General features: G+C 43.8%; 1 protein-coding gene across 6 annotated transcripts in view; it reads left to right on the top strand.

Annotated features, from left to right (window-relative positions):
• The window catches only part of STRN3 (striatin 3), a 180,959-nt gene that overhangs the window by 73,930 nt on the left and 84,350 nt on the right, over positions 1 to 22,679 (top strand). For all 6 annotated transcript variants that reach the window (XM_085888843.1, XM_085888844.1, XM_085888845.1 and 3 more), the window contains 2 exons: positions 61 to 204; positions 346 to 482. In XM_085888843.1, the coding sequence (XP_085744969.1) occupies positions 61 to 204; positions 346 to 482 (281 nt within the window). The remainder of the gene's footprint in view (positions 1 to 60; positions 205 to 345; positions 483 to 22,679) is intronic.

A 22,679-nucleotide genomic window follows, 5' to 3' on the forward strand; every position in this document is an offset into this window, starting at 1 on the left:
AGCAGGGTCAATTTGAGTCTTCTCGCTCTTCTCTGAGCCGGTGTGCTCTCCCTTCCACAGGTCCAAACCGCTCAACATTACAAGATATGTTGGCCAACTTACGCGAGGTGGACGACTTTTCACCTCTACAACAGGGCCCTGTGAGCCCACCACGTCAGGTGGAAGAGCATAGCATTGAACACGATGGTGGCCGACCGGATGAAAGTAAGTGTTTGTGTTTGTTTCTGTTTTGCATTGCGTGTATATAGAGGTATATAAAATCTTGTCTGCTGTCGTCACACATTTTCTATATATGCTTGTTGATCAAGGACCCCCCTCCTTGCCCCCAACCTCTTTTTGCACAAGCTGACAGCATGGCATTCTCAAGTGATGCTGGGAAGCTATTCATGCCTGGCACGGGTAAATCCTTGGATCCTGGCTTGGGACTGGGTGAGCTGGCCGATCTCACTGTAACCAACGATGCTGATTCGCCAAGCTATGACGTATGTTTCTGATGTTTTTCTTGTGGTTATGTTATACTTTGTTTGGATGTGCATTCTTCTTTTTTGTCACCACTTTCTTGCATGGGACCCCAAAACCTGATTGCTCACCTGTCAACTCAATAACCTCTACCAAGTGCTTCTTTGTTTTTCTTTTTCAAAATTTAATGTGTTCATTTTAAGATTTTATGTCATCTATTTTTCTGGTGTGTGAGATGAGAGTTGAGATAATGTCGTGATGTTTTTGCAGATAAGGTTAAAATTTAAAATTATGAACAGGATGGTAACGACTTTGCAAATGTTGCAATAATAGATTAAGGGTAATGAAGGGTGCAAGTGAAGATTAATTACCATGCTCATGGAAATTACCACATGATACTGCTACATTCGGTAGCTTCCAAGTTGAAGTGTATGATGATGACAAGGCACACAGTTCATTTCAGAAATTGTTCTCAGAGTTTCCTTTCGGTAATATATGACCCTGGGATTTTGTTCACAATAAATGCAAACCTTTCTACCCCATATGACTTGAAGATGTAATCCTGACCTGCTCTGAGTTGAGTACAACTAATTTTGGTGACCTTATCATCTACGAATATAATCATTATTGTCAGGTCAGATCAGATCTGTTACTTTCTTCAGGTATCATGTAAAACCTGTCCTTATCTGTGCATGATCGAGTGTCAGCGACTTAACTGGCTCCCCCCATCGGATCCTCCTGTGGTGCACGTTCCACATATATGTACGTATGTAATATAATCAAGCAATAATCCTTTATGTGTTTCCATCATTTCACTTTCCATATTTCGGCATTGACCTCCACATATGTGGTTGTGCCTGCCGTGGCATCACTGGTATGACTGATTTTAACTCACCTGGAACGTAGTTCCATGGAGCTTATGGGATGGCACGTCGTCAGTCTGTTTGTCCGTCCACAAACACTTGCAACTTCTCTGAAACTACATGCACAATTTCAATGAAACTTCACCACAACCTTCCTCACCTGTGATGTACCAATGTTTGTTTACGGCATTAAAAAAGGACATCTACGGAGGGAGCTCACGGGAGTTGCTCCCCCAAAATAGGTTTTTGCTTTCTTTGCAGAAACCACACACACAATTTTGATGAAACTTGACCACAGCCTTTATCACCTGTGATGTACCAAAGTTTGTTCACTGCATTAAGAATAATCCATAGGTATTTACTTTCTTCTCTGTAATTTTTTTGTTGGTTATCCATGCCTTCCAGTGGTTTCCTGGTTGGGGCGTTCCATGTCAAGTGTACACATTTTTCAGCGAAATTTTGACACATCTCAGATTTCACTCTTTTTTTTTTTGTGCAAGTGTCTGTATCCACGGTAAAACATTGTGTCAATTTTCAGACCCGGGGGCCCAATGAGGGCCCCCCCCCCCAAATTTGGGTGCCCCTGGTTGACCCATAATCTTCCAGTGGCCATATCACAGGTAGTAGTGGTCCGATTTGGATGATCTTGGTAGCAAAATGCTCATAAAAGCGAGATCTTTCGAATCGCGTAAAGTAAAATCACTCCGAAACAGTAATTCAAAAAGTTAAAGTTTGGGGCGCCCTTTGACCTTGGGCCCCCGCCCCCCAGCCAAACCGATGATCCCAATTTTTTTCGTGTGAGAATACCCCTTCATATACTCCAACACCTCAACATAAATTAAAATGGGATCTCAATGGGTTCAAGTGTGATGATGGTTTTATTGTTTGGGGTCCACATATCACTAATTCTTGATTCGATATTGGGCACGTTTGCCGTCATCGTTCCAATGACGTCACCTGCTGGCAGGCGACTTGGTCTGAAATTGACAATCATCATCTCTGGATTATAATATATATATATATATATATATATATATATATATATATATATATATATATATATAATATATATATATATATATATATATATATATATATATATATATATATATATATATATATATATATATATACACACACACACACACACACACACACACACACACACACACACACACACACAGTGATGCGCCGCTTAACGACGTTCCGGGCAACGACGGATCGCGTATACGACGGATCTGCCAGCTCTGGAAAAAAAAAAAATGTAACTGGAAAATTCCTATCGCCGAGTGATGTAGCCTCGTATAAAAATAGCACGTACAATTATTTACACTGTACAGTACATAATACCTTATAATGATAATAAACGACAGTGTGGCCCTGTTATAATGCGATTGTTGAGGTCCATAAAATGTCATCGCGAAAAAAAAACAGGATCGTGCTAAATCGCGATTCAAGGAAATCGGCTTTCAAACTGAACCAATGTTTGCATGTTTACCTTCTAGCATGTAAATTACCTTTGAATTGAAGAATTCCACGAATAAATCGTTGTTACTCAAAATTAAAACACAAATTTGTTTTTAGTGAAGCTTATGTTGCTAAAACAATCGCACTGTTCCGAACTTATATATCACAATTGACAGGTGCTCGTTTCTTCTTTTGTAAATTATAACATCGATGCAATGATTACGTATTTCTAAAATCCAAATGCTAATTATTCACCTTTCTATAATCGATGCGAGAGGAGATTGTAAGTTGCTGCTAACAGCACTGATGGCCGTCATGAGCAGCACAAAGGTAAATCTAACGTGTCTTCCGTCTCTCTTGGATGTGTGTTACAATTGCCGACAGTATTCAGTACAGTAACATGCTGTACAGGTTTGTATCCGAGGAGCAATAGGCTACACCATATTGCTGAGGTGTCTATGTTTGTGGAAGTACGATGTTCGAAAACGAAAACGAAAAAAAAATGATGTTCGCACAACGACGACGTCGCTTAACGACGTGTTTCTCAGAACGTAACCCCGTCGTTAAGTGGCGCATGACTATATCACTTCCGCTTCCGGTTTTGGAGCAGCGAGAGGTCTCCTTCGGGGCTCCCTGCTGACGTTCTCAAAGCTAAGTTTCCAGTTGTTATTTGTCCCGTTTTAACTGTTTAATTTTCTCACCTACATGTTACTGTGTGTTGCTAGTTCGGTTTTGTTTCAAAAATCGTGCTATTTTGTGAGTATTTTTGTCGACGTTCTTACCTGGTGCTTGAGGCCTAGGCCTAGGCTTGAGACCTACCGGTTCCACTGGGTGTTCGATCATTTTTTTTTTGTTTTTTTTGGTTTTTCTCCCCATTACCTTCAATTTCTATCCTCCCCATTACCTTCAATTTTGATCCTCCCCACTTTCCAAACATCCCCCATTCTCCCAACTAATCTCTTTCTTATCTCAAAAAAAAAAAAAAAATACCCTACAACAACAACAACACGCTCACCTTCTCCCGATTCTTATTCTTCCTCTTAACTTCCTCCTCGTCTTCTTCCTCGATTTTTTTATATTTTTTTTATTTTTTTTTTTATTTTTTTACACTTCCATGACCGAATCTGTTGAACTCTCTCATACATTAATATTAACAACAAAAAAAATATATATATATACCCAACAACAACAACAACACGCTCACCTTCTCCCGATTCTGCTTCTTCTTCTTCCTCTTAACTTCCTCCTCGTCTTCTTCCTCGATTTTTTTTTTTTTTTTTTTTTTTTTTTTTTTTTTACACTTCCATGACCTAATCTGTTAAACTCTGTCATACATTATTTTTAACAACAAAAACGATCTTATAATGCTTCATCTTCCTCTCTCACACATGTGGTACTCTTTACTGTTTCACAATGCACTACTCTTCTGCTATTTTAACAGACTGCTCTCATTTCGACCTCTCCTTCATTCCTTGCCTAAAAAATCCAACTATTACAACACTTCTTCTCTCCATGCTCTGAATTCGCCTTCATTGCATCCATCAAGAATTGTGTTAAATCACATCTCTGACCTAAAACTTTTAAAAACCACAGTTTGCCATGGATGCTCGCTTTCCATCACCCATTCTTTTTTTCCAACTTCAGTGACAACTCACCCCCCTCACCCCTCACTCTCACTCTCAAAGCAACCATCCCACTCTTCTCCCTCCAAGCCTCCCTCTCACCTCTCTCAAAAATTCCCCCCTCACCTTTCTCCCACCTTTCATCCCCCTCACTCTTCCTTCTCAAAGTTTCCCCCCCTCTCATCCACCAACCTGCCTCCCTCCACTGCCCTCTCACCTCCATCTCTTCACTCCACCTCCTCAAATCCTCAACTGCCTTCTTCCTTGTCTCTTGTCACCCCTCTCCCCCAGCACAACAGGGGCTTTTCTGCTCCTCATTCTGTTCCCTCCTCTCGCTATTCTGCAATACACCACACTCCTTCAGCATCCCTCCTTACCTGCCCCCTCGTCCCTTGTCCTACCCTCCCCTCCCCCTCCACCTCCTGCACCCAAAGCCTCCTCCCCTTCCTCTTCATTAAAAGTGTGGACCTCAAATATCCGGGGCCTTCGCTCAAACCTTTCAGATCTTTCCATACAGGTTGCCACTGACAAACCAGACATTATCTGCCTAACAGAAACTTTCCTCTCCCAAGACGTGTCTGACTCCCAAGTATCTCTCCCTGGTTACTCCCTCTAACGGTATGACAGACCTGAGCCTCGTCCTGGTGGAGGTGTTGCTCTCTTCATCAAAGACTCTATTCCTCACTCTCCATGCACTGCTCTCACTCCCCCACACCCCCAGGAATACCTCTGGCTTCGGCTTCCCCTCCACTCCCACCTCATGTTTATATGTGTACTGTACCGTCCACCGAACAGTGATGACTCCATCTACACCTCACTATCCGAAAACGTGGACCATCTTCTATCTTCTCATCCAAACTCTCTCTTCCTCTTATGTGGTGACTTCAATTGTCATCACGCCAGTTGGCTAGGTGTGGGTACCTCTCTCACCTGCCATGGCACCTCAGCAAAAGCTTTCTGCGACTCATTGGGACTGACTCAATCGGTCAACTTCCCGACCCGGATCTCAACCAATGGTACTCCATCTCTTCTGGATCTGATTTTGACAAATTTCCCTGACAATATCTGCTGCTCTTCCTTCGCTCCAATTGGTTCTTCTGACCACGTCCTTGTCAAAGTGGACATCTCTCTGGCTGTTATCAGAGAACCACCTCACCGCCGTCGAGTCTGGCATTTCACTCAAGCCGACTGGCAGGGTCTCCGAGCAGCCATCAAACTTACAGACTGGTCTCCTATCACTACTTTCTCAAACATCAACTCATCCTGGGAATTCTTTCAAAGAAACTTGCTCTCCCTCATGCACAGATTTATCCCCTCTCGTGTTCAGTTGTCTTACCCTTCCTCCCGCCCTTGGTTTACTGAAGCTTGTGGCGAGGCAGTTGTCCTGAAACAACTTGCCTTTGCCTCATGGAAAGCAAACCCAACTGAGGGCAATCTCAGTTCTTTCCACAAAGCTCGGAACAAGTGTGTATCTACCCTCAGGAGAGCCAGAAAACAACATCTTTCTCATCTCAAGTCTGAACTCTCAAACCTCTCTCCCTCCTCAAAATCCTGGTGGCGTTTAATCAAATCTGTTTCTGGTGTATGTTCCCCCTCCATCCCCTCCCTTACCTCAAATGGCCGCACTGCTGATTCCACACGTGATAAAGCTGAATGTCTAAACTCGGTGTTTGCAGCTAAATCTTGTGTCCTAAACCCATCACTATCTCTACCCACTTTATCCAGTCGCACCCAACTGTCCCTGGACTCTGTATCCTTTTCTCCTGACAAGGTGGAGAGCTTGCTTTCAAACCTCGAGTCAGATTCTGCAACCGGTCCAGACGGCATCAGCCCACGTGTCCTCAAAGCCTGCTCTTCTGCTCTTGCTCACCCTCTCTCTGTTCTATTCACCCTCTCATTTGCCCAAGGTCATCTGCCATCTGCTTGGAAATCTGCTAACATCACTACCCTGCATAAAAAAGGTGCAAAAACAGATCCCTGTAACTACAGACCAATCAGCCTTCTCCCAATCATCAGCAAGGTGATGGAATCCATCATCGCTTCAGACATGAAATCCTTCCTCTTCTCCAATGGCTTGATTTCCAATCATAAATTTGGTTTCAGACCAGGTCACTCTACCCTGGATATGCTGCTTCTGCTCTCCCATCAATGGATGGAGGTCCTCAATGCCAGACAGGAAATCCGAGCCGTATCCCTGGACATATCACGTGCTTTTGACAGTCTGGCACCCTGCCCTACTCACCAAACTCTCTTCCCATGGTATTCAAGGCCATCTCCACTCATGGCTCGCAGACTTCCTCTCCTGTCGCAGTCAACGTGTGGCCCTAAATGGAGTTCTTTCATCCCCTCTTCCTGTGCAGGCTGGAGTTCCTCAAGGTAGCGTTCTGGGCCCTGTTCTTTTTCTGGTTTTCATCAATGATCTCTCGGACTCTCTGGAAAATCCTCTATTTCTCTTTGCCGACGACTCCACCCTCTGCCGTACCATCTGTCATCCCTCAGACCGGCAAGCAGCAGCTTCTTCGCTCACTGCAGATCTGGATAAAATCACAAACTGGTCCAACACGTGCAACATGTCTTTCAATCCAGACAAATCTCACACTCTCACTATGTCTCTTCGAAAGGACCGTTTACAAAACCCCCCCATCCACTTTCTCAACAATCCTCTGGAAGAAGTCTTTTCTTTCAAGCTTCTAGGTCTCACTATCTGCCATGACCTTTCCTGGGAAAGTCACATTTCCAACCTCGCCTCAAAAGCCAGTCGCCGACTGGGAATCCTCCGTCGTGCTAAGTCCTTCCTCGGCCCTCTTGAGCTCCTGACCACTTACAAAGCTTTTGTCCGTAGCCTGATGGAGTACTGCTCTCCCCTCTGGGCTGGTGCTCCTGCCTCCCACCTTTCTCGGCTTCACGCTGTCGAAACCAGGGCATTTAAGATTATCGGCATCTCCCGCAATGAAGCTGAGTCTTTGGGCCTCTCACTCAATCACCGCAGGTTGGTCGGTGGTCTTTCTGTCTTCTACCGACTTCTCTCCAGCCTTGCCCCCCCTGCTCTCTCTGTGATTTGTCCCCACCACATTTCCACAGGGCGCTCAAGGTCCGCCAACAACCCCCTTCTGGTAAAACTACCAAAATCACGAATCACTGCTCATCTTCACTCTTTCATTCCTCTTTTTTCCCGCCTTTGGAATAAACTTCCTCACTCTATTCTTTCCCATTCTTCCCTCCAGGCTTTCAAAACAGCTGTTCACCACCACCTCTTATCTTCCCCCATCCAAATCCTCGATCTTTTCTACCCCCGATAATCCACCCAAACCCACCTCCTTCATTTCTCCTGCTTTCCTTCCTGAAAGTCCCCGAAATGTCCATCTTCTCTTCGCCATGTTCCCCGTCCCATCCCCATCCCTCTCCCTTCCACAGTTCACCTAATGTATCTGTTCCCCACTGTTTTGTCCCTTCCACTCCCGCCCCTCTTGTCTCATGCCTCCTTGCTGTGAGTTGTGTGTTAGCTCTCATACGAGCCTCGACCAAGGTATACAAAAAAAAATATATATATATATATACATATTGCATCATTTGCAAGAAATTATTCTGCCTATTGTGTCTATTGATTTTTAAGTGTATTTTTTTTTGTATAACCATCATCGAATTAAGTTATGGGCTAATCTTAGTTTTTGCATAATTTGCAGTAAGCATGGCGACCTAAGATCGAAAGGAGTTCCGAAAATACTGTTGCGATCCGTTCAGCTTCCATAAAACGAAACGACGAAAAGATCTTCGCAATCTGTCAAATGATATGTTGATGAAATTTTCTTCAAAGGTGAAAAAAGATGACAGACTTTGAACTTCGTGCAGAAAAAAAACTTTCTCAGTTGTCACCAGTGCGTAATGAAGAATCATCTTCGACCAGTTCAAAATTATCATCAGAAGGTACTATCGAAGGCATTACAGAATCTATTTCGACAGTTGAAGACGAGGAGGTTTTTGAGCGAGAAGCAGAAGTTGACCTTTAAACCAGTCGTTATCGATGACAGGCGAAAGCCCATTCGACAAACAAAAGGCGGAAAGAAACCCAGGGTACGTTCCTGAAAAGTGAAATAAAGTGGAAGATTCTGTGCGAAAGAAATTACAACTAGTTGCTGTACCAAGCACTGCGGAGAAAACACAAAATACAGTGTCAAAATGTGATGAAAACTGCATGCTGGAAGTGATCAAAAGCCTGAAAGAAAAATACGTTGTTTCGAGCCGTTCAGAGCAAATACGTATACTGACAATATTTGCTAGGAATATGAGCATCAGAGGGATGATGAGTGAATTCAGTTGCTCCCAAAGAATGGCTGTGCAAGCCAAAAATCTAGAGAAAGAAAATGGTATGCTATCGTTTCCAAATCCCAAACGGTAAAATATTGCCTGACAAAGTGAAATCCGCCGTAACCGAATTTTACCGAAGTGATGAAGTCAGCCGAATAATGCTGGGAAAAAAGGACTGTGTGGTGGTCAGGAATGAACATGGAAAAGACAAAATTCAAAAGCGCCTGGTACTAAACAATCTCAAGGAACTGTTTCAGAAATTCAAAGAGAAGTACCCTGGTTTGAAAGTTGGATTCGCGAAGTTCGCCTTGCTCCGTCCCTCGGAGTGTGTCCTGGCCGGTTAATGCGGTACACACAGTTTATGTGTATGTACGATACATCAAAGTGTGAAACTCATGATGTTTGGTTCCAAAATGCCACAGATAGCCGAACTTCCTAGCTATCATCATGTGATAGCACGCATAGTTTGTAATCCAGCACAACCGGCATGTTATTTCAGAACTTGTGAAAGTTGCCCATCAATTGAAGACTTCAAAACCGAGCTAATAGGTGCTTATGAACTAGAGGATATTGATGAAATTCAGTTTAAATGGTGGACATCCACCGACAGATCTGAACTGAGCTCCATGGTCCTGCCTTTGGAAGAATTCATTAATCAATTCTGTGAATGCGTGGTGGAATTAGTGAGACATGACTTCATTGCCAAGGCCCAATCTCAGTTTCTGAAAAATAAGAAAGACGAAATCGGTGAAGGAGAAGTTGTCATTATTGGAGACTTCTCATAGAACTATTCGTTTGTCGTACACGATGCGGCCCAAGGATTCCATTGGAACTGCTCTCAAGCGACAATTCACCCCTGGGATTACTATTTCAAATCAGACGATGGCAAAGTAAACCACGATTCTTTCACGATTATATCAGAATGCAATACTCACGACGTTGTCTCAGTCCACCTCTTCCAAAGAATGCTCATTGAACACTTGAAATCGAGCTTTGGAAATGTAAAGAAACTTTACTATTTCTCAGACGGTTGTGCTGGGCGATATAAGAATTGCAACGCCTTCATAAACCTATGTCGTCACAAATCGGAGTATGGTATTGACGCATAATGGCATTTTTTTTTTCCACAAGTCATGGCAAGGGCCCTTCAGATGGCGTGGGATGTACAGTCATACGAGAAGCAACACGTGAAAGCCTGCGTAGACCTTATGACAGTCAAATTATTTCTCCAAAAGATCTTTTCGCCTTTGCTGAAAATGGTTTGAATGAAATGAAGTTCAGTTACGGGATCCAAGAGGCGTATGACGAGGAAGAACAAAATCTGGAAGAAAGGTTGAAAACGGCCAAAACTGTATCTGTAACTCAAAAACTTCATGCTTTCATCCCTATTTCTGAAACTGCTCTTCAAGTACGCGAATTCAGCCTTAGCGAGGAACACCGTATCAAGTCAGCTATTTCAAAATCTACACCAACTTTTAACGGGAAACTCTCAGGTTATGTCACAGTGCACTATGATGGAAAATGGTGGCTTGCCTGCATCATGGAAGCCTTTCAGGACACTCATGAAGTGAAAGTGAATTTTCTTCATCCAAACGGGCTCGCAAATAGTTTCTTTTTTCCTGACATTGGAGATCACTGCATTTTAGACATTTCTTATATACTTCTTTCAGTAGAACAAAAAACTGCTACAGGTAGAACCTACACAATCAATAAAAAAGAAACAGCTGTCAAATAAAACATTGGTTGGCAAACAATCTTGACTATAATATGCTCGGAAAAACTCTTACTCATACTTGTATCACTTCCAGTTCCTGCATGTGCATGTGGAAAATTTATGTACAATATACTGATATAGTGTATTGGAAATCATGTGTTCAAATACTGTGCTATGTATTGTGGCGTATTGTGTGTCCAGCACCCGAGTCCCTGAACAATAAAACCATCGTCACACTTGAACCCATTGAGATCCCATTTTCATTTATGCTGAGGTGTTGGAGTATATGAAGGGGTATTCTCAAACGAAAAAATCGGGACCATCGGTTTGGCTGGGGAGCGGTGGCCCAAGGTCAAAGGGCGCCCAAACTATAACTTTTTGAATGAGTTTCGGAGTGATTTTACTTTACGCGATTCGAAAGATCTCGCTTTTACGAGCATTTTTATACCAAAATCAGCCAAATCAGACCACGACAACTTGTGATATGGCCTCTGGAAGATTGTCGGGCAGCCGGGGGCACCCAAATTTGGGGGGCCCCCAAAGTGAGCCCCGATGGGCCCACAGGTCTAGGCGTGGGTATTTGAGTTTTTTCACCCAAGTGAATAAATGACCAACATGTGCAGGAGAAAATGAGGTATTAGTGTCGGGAGGGTGTGTACATTTGACATGGAATGCCCCGGTTATCTTATCCAGCTGCTACCAGGTGAGTGCCCAGGGGTATTGCCCCTATTTTTCAACTACTGGTCTTTGAGAATAATCTCAAAGAAGCTCTAAAAATCACATCAGTGGTACCTAAATGTTACAAGTTGTCCTCCAGGCCAGGGTTTATCTTTTACCTTTATCCATCACAACCAACCTGGATGACACTTTATATTGTGATTCTTTTTTCCCCCCAAGTTGTGACCTGTTTTGCAAAGAAAAAATGTGCATGTGCATTATTCCGATTTTGAAAGTATGCATGGTTGGCCATAAATTGTAGGGCTACATAGCTAAATTTGGTATCAGAAATCATTGGATTAATGGGGCTGATGTTAATAATCAATACATATATCAATACTGTAGCTGTGCTTGACAGGAAAATACTTAATATAGCAGAATCTTGTTTTGGTTTCATGACCGAAAGTGTACAATAGTTTCTAAAGCTTTGTTATATACATGGTAAATGCTGACATTGTTCATGTCAAAACGTTCCCAGTTCATTTCTGAAAAAAATAACAGCATATAGTATCCAACCCTCGCTGACGAGACCTCCATCATGTTCACCTTCATCATAGAATATGCAGAATATGTACCTTCTGCCAACAACGATATCGGCATTTCAAGGATCAAAAGAGACAGAGAAGATATATTCGGGACATTGCCACCTAAAACATCGATTGCTTTGGTCACAGCGCAAATACATGGAGAAAACAATATCGGAGTTTGTGGAGACCCGGATATGTGCAAGGGAAGTTGGGTTCCACACAAAGCTGAAACAATCGCAAAGTCAATCTCAAAATGATCTTCACCGTTAAGAGCAAAAAATATCCAACACAAAGGGGCAAAAGAACAAAAGTGGACAAAGTGCTATTTCAGCGGCTTCTGGTGGCCAAATATGCCGGACATGACGGATCTCGAAAAGCTTTTGTCATGAACCATCACCAGTCCCACTCTCCATAGCAGACAGTTGAAATATATGATCCACCAACAAGGCTGCACTTGGAAAGATCCTAGAGGAAGATGTGAACATTGAGATCCTTCCAACTTCATAACTTAAAACTTGTACCATTATTGATGGTCAGGTCTTGGTACAAGTGATTGGAAAACCACCAGGGTCAAAGACATTTGGGGATCTTTCTGATGCATTCAGTAATGCAGTATTCAGTCATTTCCATGAATGATGCTCAAGGCAAGGGGAGATGTTGTCTTTGATGGATACAGGAAAGAGTCAATCAAATCTGGTATCTGAGCAAAACAAGCAGGTTCAAGCAGGTCTACACGCCGTGAGCTTGCTGGCAGAGATGTTCCTTTACCTATCAGCTGGAAACAATTCATCGACCTCTCAAGCAACAAATCGAATCTGAGTGTGCAAATTCTGATCAAAGCTAAGGATACTTTGTAAAATTGTGAGTTAATCACGTCTGGATGCTTTACTGATGAAAATACTGCAGAATCATCCCAAGGATCAGATGTCTATCAATTTTAATCAACTCAAGAAGAGGCTGGTACACGTATTTATACTACATGATGATGTCACTTTTCAAGCAGGGTTTGAGCGTCTCATCATCTCGTGTAGAAACACAGATGTGTTGGTGCTCTTGGTTCACTTTGCAGCACAACTGAATCAAGAGATATGGATGAGAACAGACACTGCACAACAGCAACGCTTTATTGCTGTACATGCCGTCCAGTTAACTCAAAATATCCGAAGGAACATCCCAGCATATCATGCCTAAACAGGATGTGACACTGTTAGTGAACTGAGTGGGAATGGCAAAAAGTCCACATGGAAGACATTCCAGAAGCATGCAGCTTTATTGAACAATCTTGGATGTGGAGCTCTTTCCAATGACACAGAGAATCATGCAGAGGAGTTCATATGCTGAGTCCACTTGCCAAACACGAATGTTGCAATTATCGATGTTACAAGCTGTTTCAGAAAAAAACACCAAAGATCGAGAAAAGCTTCCTCCAACCCAGGGATGTCTTACCCAACACACCAAATAGGTCCACTTACCAGAGCCAGATTTGGTATTTGGCAAACAATCCTCCTGATCACCCTTCCCCCATTGACAATGGATGGTACAATAATCCTAACAGTGGTAAATTTCACCCACAGTTTTTTTTTTGGGGGGGGGGGGTTGGTATACTTTGTGGTGGTCAGGAAGGAAGGCATCCAGCCACAAAAACTTGCCTCAAGTATGTCTTTTGGCAAAATGGGGACCTGAGTTTGTGCTTCCCCATCTGGGTTAGTTGCCATGGTGACACTGGGCAGTGTTGCTGCATTGTCCAAAGGGTACAGGGTGTGTCTTAGGTTGGTGCTTACCACTTAATTTTTTTCATCTTATTATCTTGCCAAAACGAAGTTTTTGCAAGATATGTTGGTCAGCTTGTATGTTTTTTTTTGTTTGTTTGTCTGTAATCATGTATCGATCACTCTGCAGAGCACAGTTATCATTGGAAATTTTTGTAACTTCGCATATCAGTCCTATAGAGGTCCCTTTCAGCGCATGAAATTTTCAAGGTAAAGGTCAAGGTCACTTTGTTGCAAATCAAGGGAGTCGACGAAACCCTTATTTTTTTGAGTAATTTTGATCGGATCGTCTTCAAACTTCATGAGAATATAATTCATGGTCTGGCGCTCAGCTGATTAATTTTGGTGGCGATCGGCCTTGACCTTCATGGTTAGCGCTGGAGGTCGAAAGTTTTTGACCCCAAGGTTCAAATTTTGAAATCTTAGATATCATATCGAGTAATACCTCATATGAAAGCATTTGATAAGTGCTTTCTAGATCTGTCAAAAGCTTGACGCTATAACGTCATTTGATGACGTCATGACGAAAAAACGGATTTTTTCCATGGTTACTCTGTAGAACGATTCTCATTGGAATCTCTCGTAGGCAGATATTCCTCAAGGAGTCGCTCCTGGTGGATAGCAGCTCTGTTCACCTCAGTGTGACCTTAAAGAAGTCACACGTGGTCACCTTTTTGCAAGATATGGGTCACCCTGCGGGTGACATTGGTTTTATTTTTATTTTGTCAGGTAAGGCCAGATTAGATCTGTGACTTTCGACACGTACCATGTAAACCTGTACGAACCTGTTTCATGGCCGGGTTGTCGGCGACTAAACCGTCTCCCCCAACAGGTTTCCTGGTGAGGTGGGTGTATGGATATGGGCACTCAGCAGGATTAAAAACAAAACCTGTCTAAGGATGGAAGAGCTCCTTGTGAGCCAATGGCTATCCATATCTAGTGCCCAACTGTGTGCAAACGTCGTCCTGCATTTGGGTTACTCTTTTTTTTTTTGAGGATGTTATTGGCAGGATTTGCACTCCAGCCACCGTAAAACACTTCATGCTGCAAAACACACACAAAAAAACACAAAGAAAACTGAAAACTCACTCTGTGGGAGCACCTTCTGTGCTGCTGCTCTTCGCAAGGCAGCTCACCGGATGACGGGACTGGCGCAAAGCCTTCGAGACCCCCATTCCTTGGTGACAGGAGGGAAAACACACAGGGTAAACATCCAGGGTCAAATCGTGGTGGTGTGTAGCGGAGTAGTGCTGAGGTGTCGTCCACAAGACTGCGGTCTCCTTGGGTTAACCTAAGGCAGTCCCTTTGGGTGGATGCATATCTTGTGCTGACCTTTGGGTGAAGGAGGCCAATGGGCTGACCACGTGCCTTGTGGTTGCAGCAGGTTGATCAGCATCTCAAGGAGATGGAGATGGGCCAGGCATCTGCCTGGGGGATTGTTAGTCAGAGGTCTCTGGTGTACCGGTGGAAAGTGGATGCAGTGACTCGCTGCTCCAGCACTTGCTCCCACACCTGACCTGACCTGACCTGACCTGACCTGACCTGCACAGGAGCCCGAACCCAGTCGTAGCATGCTGGGAGGTTGCCCTATCAGCAGGCGAATAATACCCCGTCTGCTATAGTGCCATGTTGCTCATGGATGGGTGTCCCTGAAGCGGGCTGGGGTGGGTCATCCATGAGGCTACTGGACCACTGGTGGTATGACGTCAGGTCATGTAAGCGTGCTGATGTTTGGGGTTTCTGTGGCATATACCATGTGGGGTGGCTTTCATCCTGAGGTTACCTCACTTTCATCCTCTTTGAAATCTATGGCTGTACAAATTACAAATGAGAGCAAACCTGTCATGCATAAAGCACCCACTCAGCATGACAAGATAGGTATGAGAGTTGCTAGTCTGAATGTTGGTACTATGTATGGTGGAGCTGGTGAGATAGCAGAAACTTTGAGCCACAGAAGAGTGGATGTATGCTGTGTGCAAGAAAAAACGGTGGAGTGGAAGTGCTGCAAGAATGGTCACAGATAGAAATGATAGACACAAATTGTTTTGGATCGATTGTGACTGGAAATGGTGGTGGTGTTGGGATTATGGTGGCTGAGAAGTGGGTGGAGAGGGTGTTGGGGGTTCGGAGGGTATATGCAAGAGTTGTATGAAATCCAAAAGCTCTTGATAAGCATATATGAACAATAGTATCAACATACAACCTACAGACAGGATTAAGTGAGGAGGAGAAGGATATGAGGGTGTTCATTGTAGGTCAGGTTTTGGAGTTAGAAACACTGAAGGTGTAAGAATACTTGAGCTTCGGGACGCTTTTGATGTGGTCGTCTGCAACACAATGTTTCAGAAGAGGCTGAGCAAATTGAGCACTTATGAGTAAGGCGGTATAAAGAGCCAGATCGACTACTTTCTCGTTAGATTAGATAGGAAGTTGGTTAAGGATGTGAAAACAATAGGTGGAGAAGAATGTGCCTTCCAACACTGGCTGCTAGTGTGTGATGTCAAGTTAAGTTGGAGTGGGGAAACGAGGAAACCTTATGTCCCAAGGAGAAGAGTATAGAAACCAAGAGATCAGAATGTCAAGGAACATTTCTATCGGGAATTTTTGGAAATGAATATTGAAAACTTTATGGTAGAAGAGGATTTAGACAGTTGTTGGCACTCTTTAAAAGATGGGCTGCTGCATGCTACTGAAAAGACATGTGGCTGGTCGAAGGGCCCAGCTCGACATGATCTGTGGAATAATGAGGTGGATAGGGCTATTAAATATAAAAAGAAAATTGTTTAGGATTTGGAAAAAGGGAGGGGATAAGGAGGAATATTTTGTGGCTAAACGTAGGGCAAGAAGGGAAGTTTACAAGGCTAAAAATTAGTACAGGATTCGCTTTCAAGATGTGATAAATAATGCAGATAGTAGAAGGGAGATAACATGTGGGATAGCAAAGCAAATGATCAATCAAAATAAGGATCTCATAGGAGAACAATGTGTGAAGGATGATAGGACATGTACTGGTTGACCATGGGGAGATTAGAAATGCTTGGAGGAGTTACTATGAGCACCTGCTAAATGAAGAGTTTCCTTGGAACAGGGATATTCTAGAGGCAGTAGAGCTGGTGCAGGGCCCACCACCTGAGATAAGGAATGAATGGGTGAAGAAAGCCATCGATGAAATGAAGAATGGTAAAGAGGCAGGCAGCACTGGTGTTGGTGCAGAGATGCTGAAGGCATCTGGCAATATTGGAGTGAATTTAATCACTAAATTAAGAAATGCACTTATAAGGGAGGCATCTCTCCCAGATTACTGGTTGAAGAGTGTAATGGTGAATATTTATAAAGGGAAGTGTGATGCCTTAGTTCGGAGCAACTATAGGGGTCTGAAGTTGTTGGACCGTGGAATGAAAGTGGAAGAGAGAATCATAGATAAATTGATGACAGAGTGTTAATATACATGAAATGCAACTTGGTTTCATGCCAGGAAGGGGCATGATGGAGGAAATTTTTTATCGTTGGGCAATTACAGGAAAAAATATCTGGGGAAGAAGAAACAACTGTACTTTTTTGCTTGTGGATTTGAAGAAGGCATTCGATAGGGTGCCTCAGGAAGTGGTGCAATGGTCCATGAGAAAGTTACGTGTGGAGGAATTGGTTAGTTCGGGTCGTCGTGGAAATGTATGATGGCCCAAAAACCTCTGTGAGGGTAAATAGTGTCGAGTGAGGATTTTGAAGTGAAAATGGGTGTTCTTCAGGGTTCAGTCTTGAGCTCAATCCTGTTCATCATGGCTCTTGAGGCCATATCACAGAAATTTAGAGGAGGCTCACCTTGGGAAATCCTATATGCTGATGACCTGGTGCTAATGACCAACGATGTGGAAGAGGTAATGGGTGAGTATGCAGTATGGTGGATGGTATGGAGGCTAAAGGACTGAAAGTGAATATAATACAGGGAAAACAAAATTACTGATTCGTGATACAGGAGAAGGAAATGTTGAAAAAAGAGGGAGGTGGCCCTGTGTTGTTTGTAGAAAATGTGTAGGCAGCATTTCAATATTGTGTAAATCCTGTAACTGCTGGGTGCACAAGAAGTGCAGTGGCATCAGGGGTAGATTCCTCACTTCAAATGTGCTGTTTGCGCAGGTAAGCAGGTGGCTCCAGTTAGAGCAGAAAAGGTTGGTTTATCAGGATATATCAATGGAATGTGTCGATCAATTCTGTTATGTTGGTGATATTATTGGTGCAACTGGTGGTGCAGAAGCAGCAATGAATGCAAGAATTTGAAGCGGCTGGAAGAAGTTTAGGGAGTTGTTACCCCGGCTGACAACAAAAGGAACCTTTCTCTAATTCAAGGGGAAACTTTATGCAGCTTGCATTACGAGCGTGATTTTGTGTGGCAGTCAATCATGGGTGATCAAAAAGGAGGATGAACGGAGATGTGAACAAAATGAAATGATAATGCTGAGGTGTATGTGTAATGTGACGCTGAAGGATAGGAAACCAAATGTGGACTTATGAGATAGGTTTGGTATGGAAAGCATTTGCAAGGTTATGCGTAGGGGTCAGTTGAGATGGTTTGTATGTGTGCAAAGGATGGGGGTGGGCAGCTGTGTGAAGTGGTGTATAAATATGAATGAATGGAAGGAGAGCTGGAGACCATTCAAAGAAAACATGGGACGTGTTGCTGAGAAACGATCATAGAGTTAAAGGCCTAACAAGAGGACTAGCAAGGGATTGTGCTGCCGAGAAAGCAGCCATTAGGTGAATCGTGGCTTCCACATGCAAGCATGGAAATGGCCGTAAGATGACGACGATGTTGAGGCTTGTTTCAGAGCTAATATGCAAAACATAATGAAGGGAGCAAGAGACAAGAGGGGGTGCAAGAGGGAAGCACAACAACTGCAGGAAACAGGATGTGTGGAGATCTGTGGAAGAGAGAGGGATTGGGTGGGGGTATATGGGGTAAACAGGATGGGCACCAGAGAATTTCAGGAAGGAAAACAGGTAATTTGAAGGAGGTGGGATTGGGGTGGGTTAACGGGGGTAGAAAAGGCCATGGTTTAGAATGGGGGAAGATATGAGATGGTGGTGAACAGCTGTTTTGAAGACCCAGAGGGATGAGTGGGATTGAAGAGAGTACAGGAATTTGTTGCAGAGGCAGGAAAAAAGAGGAATGAAAGAGTGAAGGTGAGCAGTAATTCTTGACCTTGGCAGTTTCATTAGAAGGGGGTTGCTGGCGGACCTTGATCACTCTGCAGAAATACTAGGGGAACAGAGCAGGGGGTGCAAGGCTGCAGAGGGGTCAGGTAGAAGATAGAAAGACCACCCACCTACCTGCAGTGAGAGACTGAAAGACTCAAAGACTCTGCTTCATTGCAGTAGATACCAATGATCCTAAGAGCCTTGGTTTCCACAGTGTGAAACTGAGCTCGGTGTGAGGCAGAAACACCAACCTGGAGGGTAGAGCAGTACTCCATCAAGCCAAGGAAGGACTTTGCACAACTGAGGATGCCTAGTTGGTGACTGACTTTGGAGGCCAGCTTGGAAATGTGGCTTTCCCAGGAAAATCATGGCAGATAGTGAGATCCAAAAGCTTGAGACAGAACTTCAAGAGGATTGTTTAGAAATTGGGGGGTGGGGGGGGGTGGTTCCAGATAGAGTCCCTTTATAGAGAGAGTAGTGACAACTAACGATTTGATGCCATTTTGAGTCCATTCAGTGCAGTGCACGTGCAGAGCCGCCGTTTGGCGCGAGTGCATTGAACCATGTATTCCATTATGTTCTCTATGTATGAGAGATGGGAATGGTCTTTTCCATGTTGATAATGAACAAATTATGTGAATATGACAAAATAGAAGATTTATGACAACTAAGAGCCATATGATAAAGAAGAAATTCACAGAGCTGTTTGTGATTTAACAGTCACAGACATTTAGAACCATGACAAAGAAGGAATTAACTAGACAAGTACACGTGCTGCTTATTTCAGCCACATTTTAATTTCAGGGAGGTGAGAGTGAGACTCGAACTCTCACCTCCCTGCTTATACATGTACATGTACATGTACAATACAATGTTAAGAGTTATCTTTGTATTTCTGCAGTTGTTTGACCTTGTTTATCCTGTGTGGGTATATATTTGTGTTTATTTAATTTTCATATTTAAATTATCAATCTAAACTTTGCTGCATGTTGCCGATCATATATTCATCCCACCAAAAATAGATTAGCCCACCCCACCCGGCCTCTTTATCCTCTCCTCTCTCTCCCCTCTCTCCTCTCTCTCCCCTCTCTCCCCTCTCTCCCCTCTCTCCCCTCTCTCCCCTCTCTCCCTCTCTCTCTCTCTCTCTCTCTCCCTCTCTCTCCCCTCTCTCTCCCCTCTCTCTCCCCTCTCTCTCCCTCTCTCTCTCCTCCCTCTCCCTCTCTCTCCCCTCCCTCTCCCCTCTCTCTCCCCTCTCTCTCCCCTCTCTCTCCCCTCTCTCTCCCTCTCTCTCCCCTCTCTCTCCCTCTCTCTCCCCTCCCTCTCCCTCCCTCTCTCCCCTCTCTCTCCCTCTCTCCCCCTCTCTCTCCCCTCTCTCTCCCTTCTCTCTCCCTTCTCTCTCCCTTCTCTCTCCCTTCTCTCTCCCCTCTTTCTCCCCTCTCTCTCCCTTCTCTCTCCCCTCTCTCTCCCCTCTCTCTCCCTCTCTCTCCCCTCTCTCTCCCCTCTCTCTCCCCTCTCTCTCCCCTCTCTCTCCCCTCTCTCTCCCCTCTCTCTCCCCTCTCTCTCCCCTCTCTCTCCCCTCTCTCTCCCCTCTCTCTCCCCTCTCTCTCCTCTCTCTCCCCTCTCTCTCCCCTCTCTCTCCCCTCTCTCTCCCTCTCTCTCTCTCTCTCTCTCTCTCTCTCTCTCTCTCTCTCTCTCTCTCTCTCTCTCTCTCTCTCTCTCTCTCTCTCTCTCTCTCTCTCTCTCTCTCTGCCCCCTCTCTCTCTCACACACACAATCTCCAATACATATACAAATTACATATTTACAATCACATACACGCATGTACTAATGCACACACATACAAATTATAAATTGAAAGTCACACACACAAACACAAGTTAATGTGCTCACACATTCAAATCAACAAAGACAAATACATACATTCAATGCATGCCCCCCCCCCCAAATATAAAAGCCAGTCCCGACCATGCTACACTCAGAAGTTAGATGGGCTCCCTTCTATGCTGCTATGGGGTGTCGACCTGTTTAGTATCCTGAGATCTGGCAGTCTACACCCACAACAACAGATTTTAAATCTTTGGTATAACCTACTCTTAAAAGCTAGGGTTAGGGTTTAGGGTTAGATTTAGGTTTAGGGTCAGGTTTAGGGTTAGGGTTAGGGTCAGAATTAGGGTTAGTGTTGACCCTAACTCTGCCTTTGAAGAGTGGGCCGTGTTAGTCCGTGGGCCAAGTTTGCCCGGATCCGTTCTCCATTCATTCGTCTTTGTTTTGACTTTAGTTTGACTTTGAGTCTGACTTTGGAGACATGATCTAGAGTGGAGACCCTATATTAATTGATCTAGCTCGAAGACTCTAACTCACACTTAATTTTAAATAACGATGCCTTCCCCTTAAAGTGCTAATTAATCCACGAGCAATGGATAACAAGCCTGGAAAGCCAAAGCAAAGGCCATTCTCACTCGCAGCACACAAATATACGCATATGGGACCATTACCACCATCACACTGACCTGGCAGAGAACTGACGAAGAAGTTGCTTTCCATCCAACACGACTGACTCTGTTCTCCCAGATTTTCCGTCTTTTATCATCTGATGGAAATATATACATCTTGAATCCCTTCTCCGTTATATTTGTGCACCCAAAGGCGCAACAACCTGTCATTTTGTCTTAAAATCGATATAAAACACGAATGAGAACGCTGCGTACAGCGGGAACGTTAAAACGCTGACCGATATGCGTCCGATCCTGTCCGCGATGGACTCAAAATGGCTCCACGCAATCACGTGACTAGATTTTTCTGGACCCTCGATGTCACTACTCTCTCTATAAAGGGACTCTAGTTCCAGAGAGACATTGTGAGAGTGTGAGATTTGTCAGCATTGTCGGACATGTTCCAATTGCTTGACCAGCTTGTGATTTTATCCAGGTCTGCACAGAGTGAAGAGGCTGCTGCCTGCTGCTCTGAGGGATGAGAGATGGTGTGCAGAGGGTAGAGTCGTCAGCAAAAAGATGAGGATTTTACAGAGAGTCGGAGAGATCACTGATGATTAGAAATAATATGGGGCCTAGAACACTGCCTTGTGGTACTCCATCCTGGACAGGAAGAGATGAGAGAATTCCATGAGGAGCCATGCGTTAACTGTGACAGGAAAGGAAGTCCACAAGCCATAATGGTAGACGACCCCCCCCCCCCCCCCCCCCCCCGACCGATGGAATTAATGGATGTTGTGTCCTGTAAATGTAAAAGCTGTGCAACTGCAAAATGTACCTGAAGATCCAAGCAGTTAAAATTCACAGGTGCATGTACATGTAGTGATTAGTGCTAATTTGAGGCGTTTGGTTCATTAGGCTGACCGCAATGTTCATTATGACAGTAATTCTTGATTCACAATGACAACTGAGATTCATCCATATGGTTTCCAGATTTTACTGTGCAATTTTGATGAAAGCTTTGATTAAAGTGCGTTAACCTCTCATGTTTATGTTAATCATCTTCAATTGATTCTTAAGACACCTGCATGCATTCTTGCTTGATATAGTCTATATCGTTATTCACTCGCCTTCTATTTGCGACGTTTCAATCTTGTGCTTGAGTCATAAAATCATAATTAGCACTAATTACAGGCATTCTTTAGCTCATTAGGCTGACCTTATCACATTCTTAAGTTTGATATTCTGAAAGAGGCTCCCAAAAGGATGCCATATACCAAAAATAACATTTGTACACAAATGTCGAAACAAGAGTGACTTGTGGTGCCATTTCAAATGGGTGTCAAGGGTCTTAGGCTGACTGAAAAACGTAAGAATTGGGTTTTCTGGATAAGGGTCGACAGTGGATTCTTCTCACATCACTGAATCTTTTGTGCTCAATATTCTAATCAATTTGACCATGTCACACACCCAACCTGTCCACCTGCTATATCCTGCTCACAGACAAACAAACAAAAAAGACAGACGCTGGTGAAAACATAAACTCCGTCCACCTTGTAACAGATGTAACATTGCAGTGACAGATGGACTTGAAGCACCACCAACCAGAAT

The sequence above is a fragment of the Eptatretus burgeri genome, chromosome 7 (genome assembly GCF_056783735.1).
Source record: "Eptatretus burgeri isolate ZD-2024b chromosome 7, Ebu_testis_v1, whole genome shotgun sequence".
Taxonomy (NCBI): Eukaryota; Metazoa; Chordata; class Myxini; order Myxiniformes; family Myxinidae; genus Eptatretus; species Eptatretus burgeri.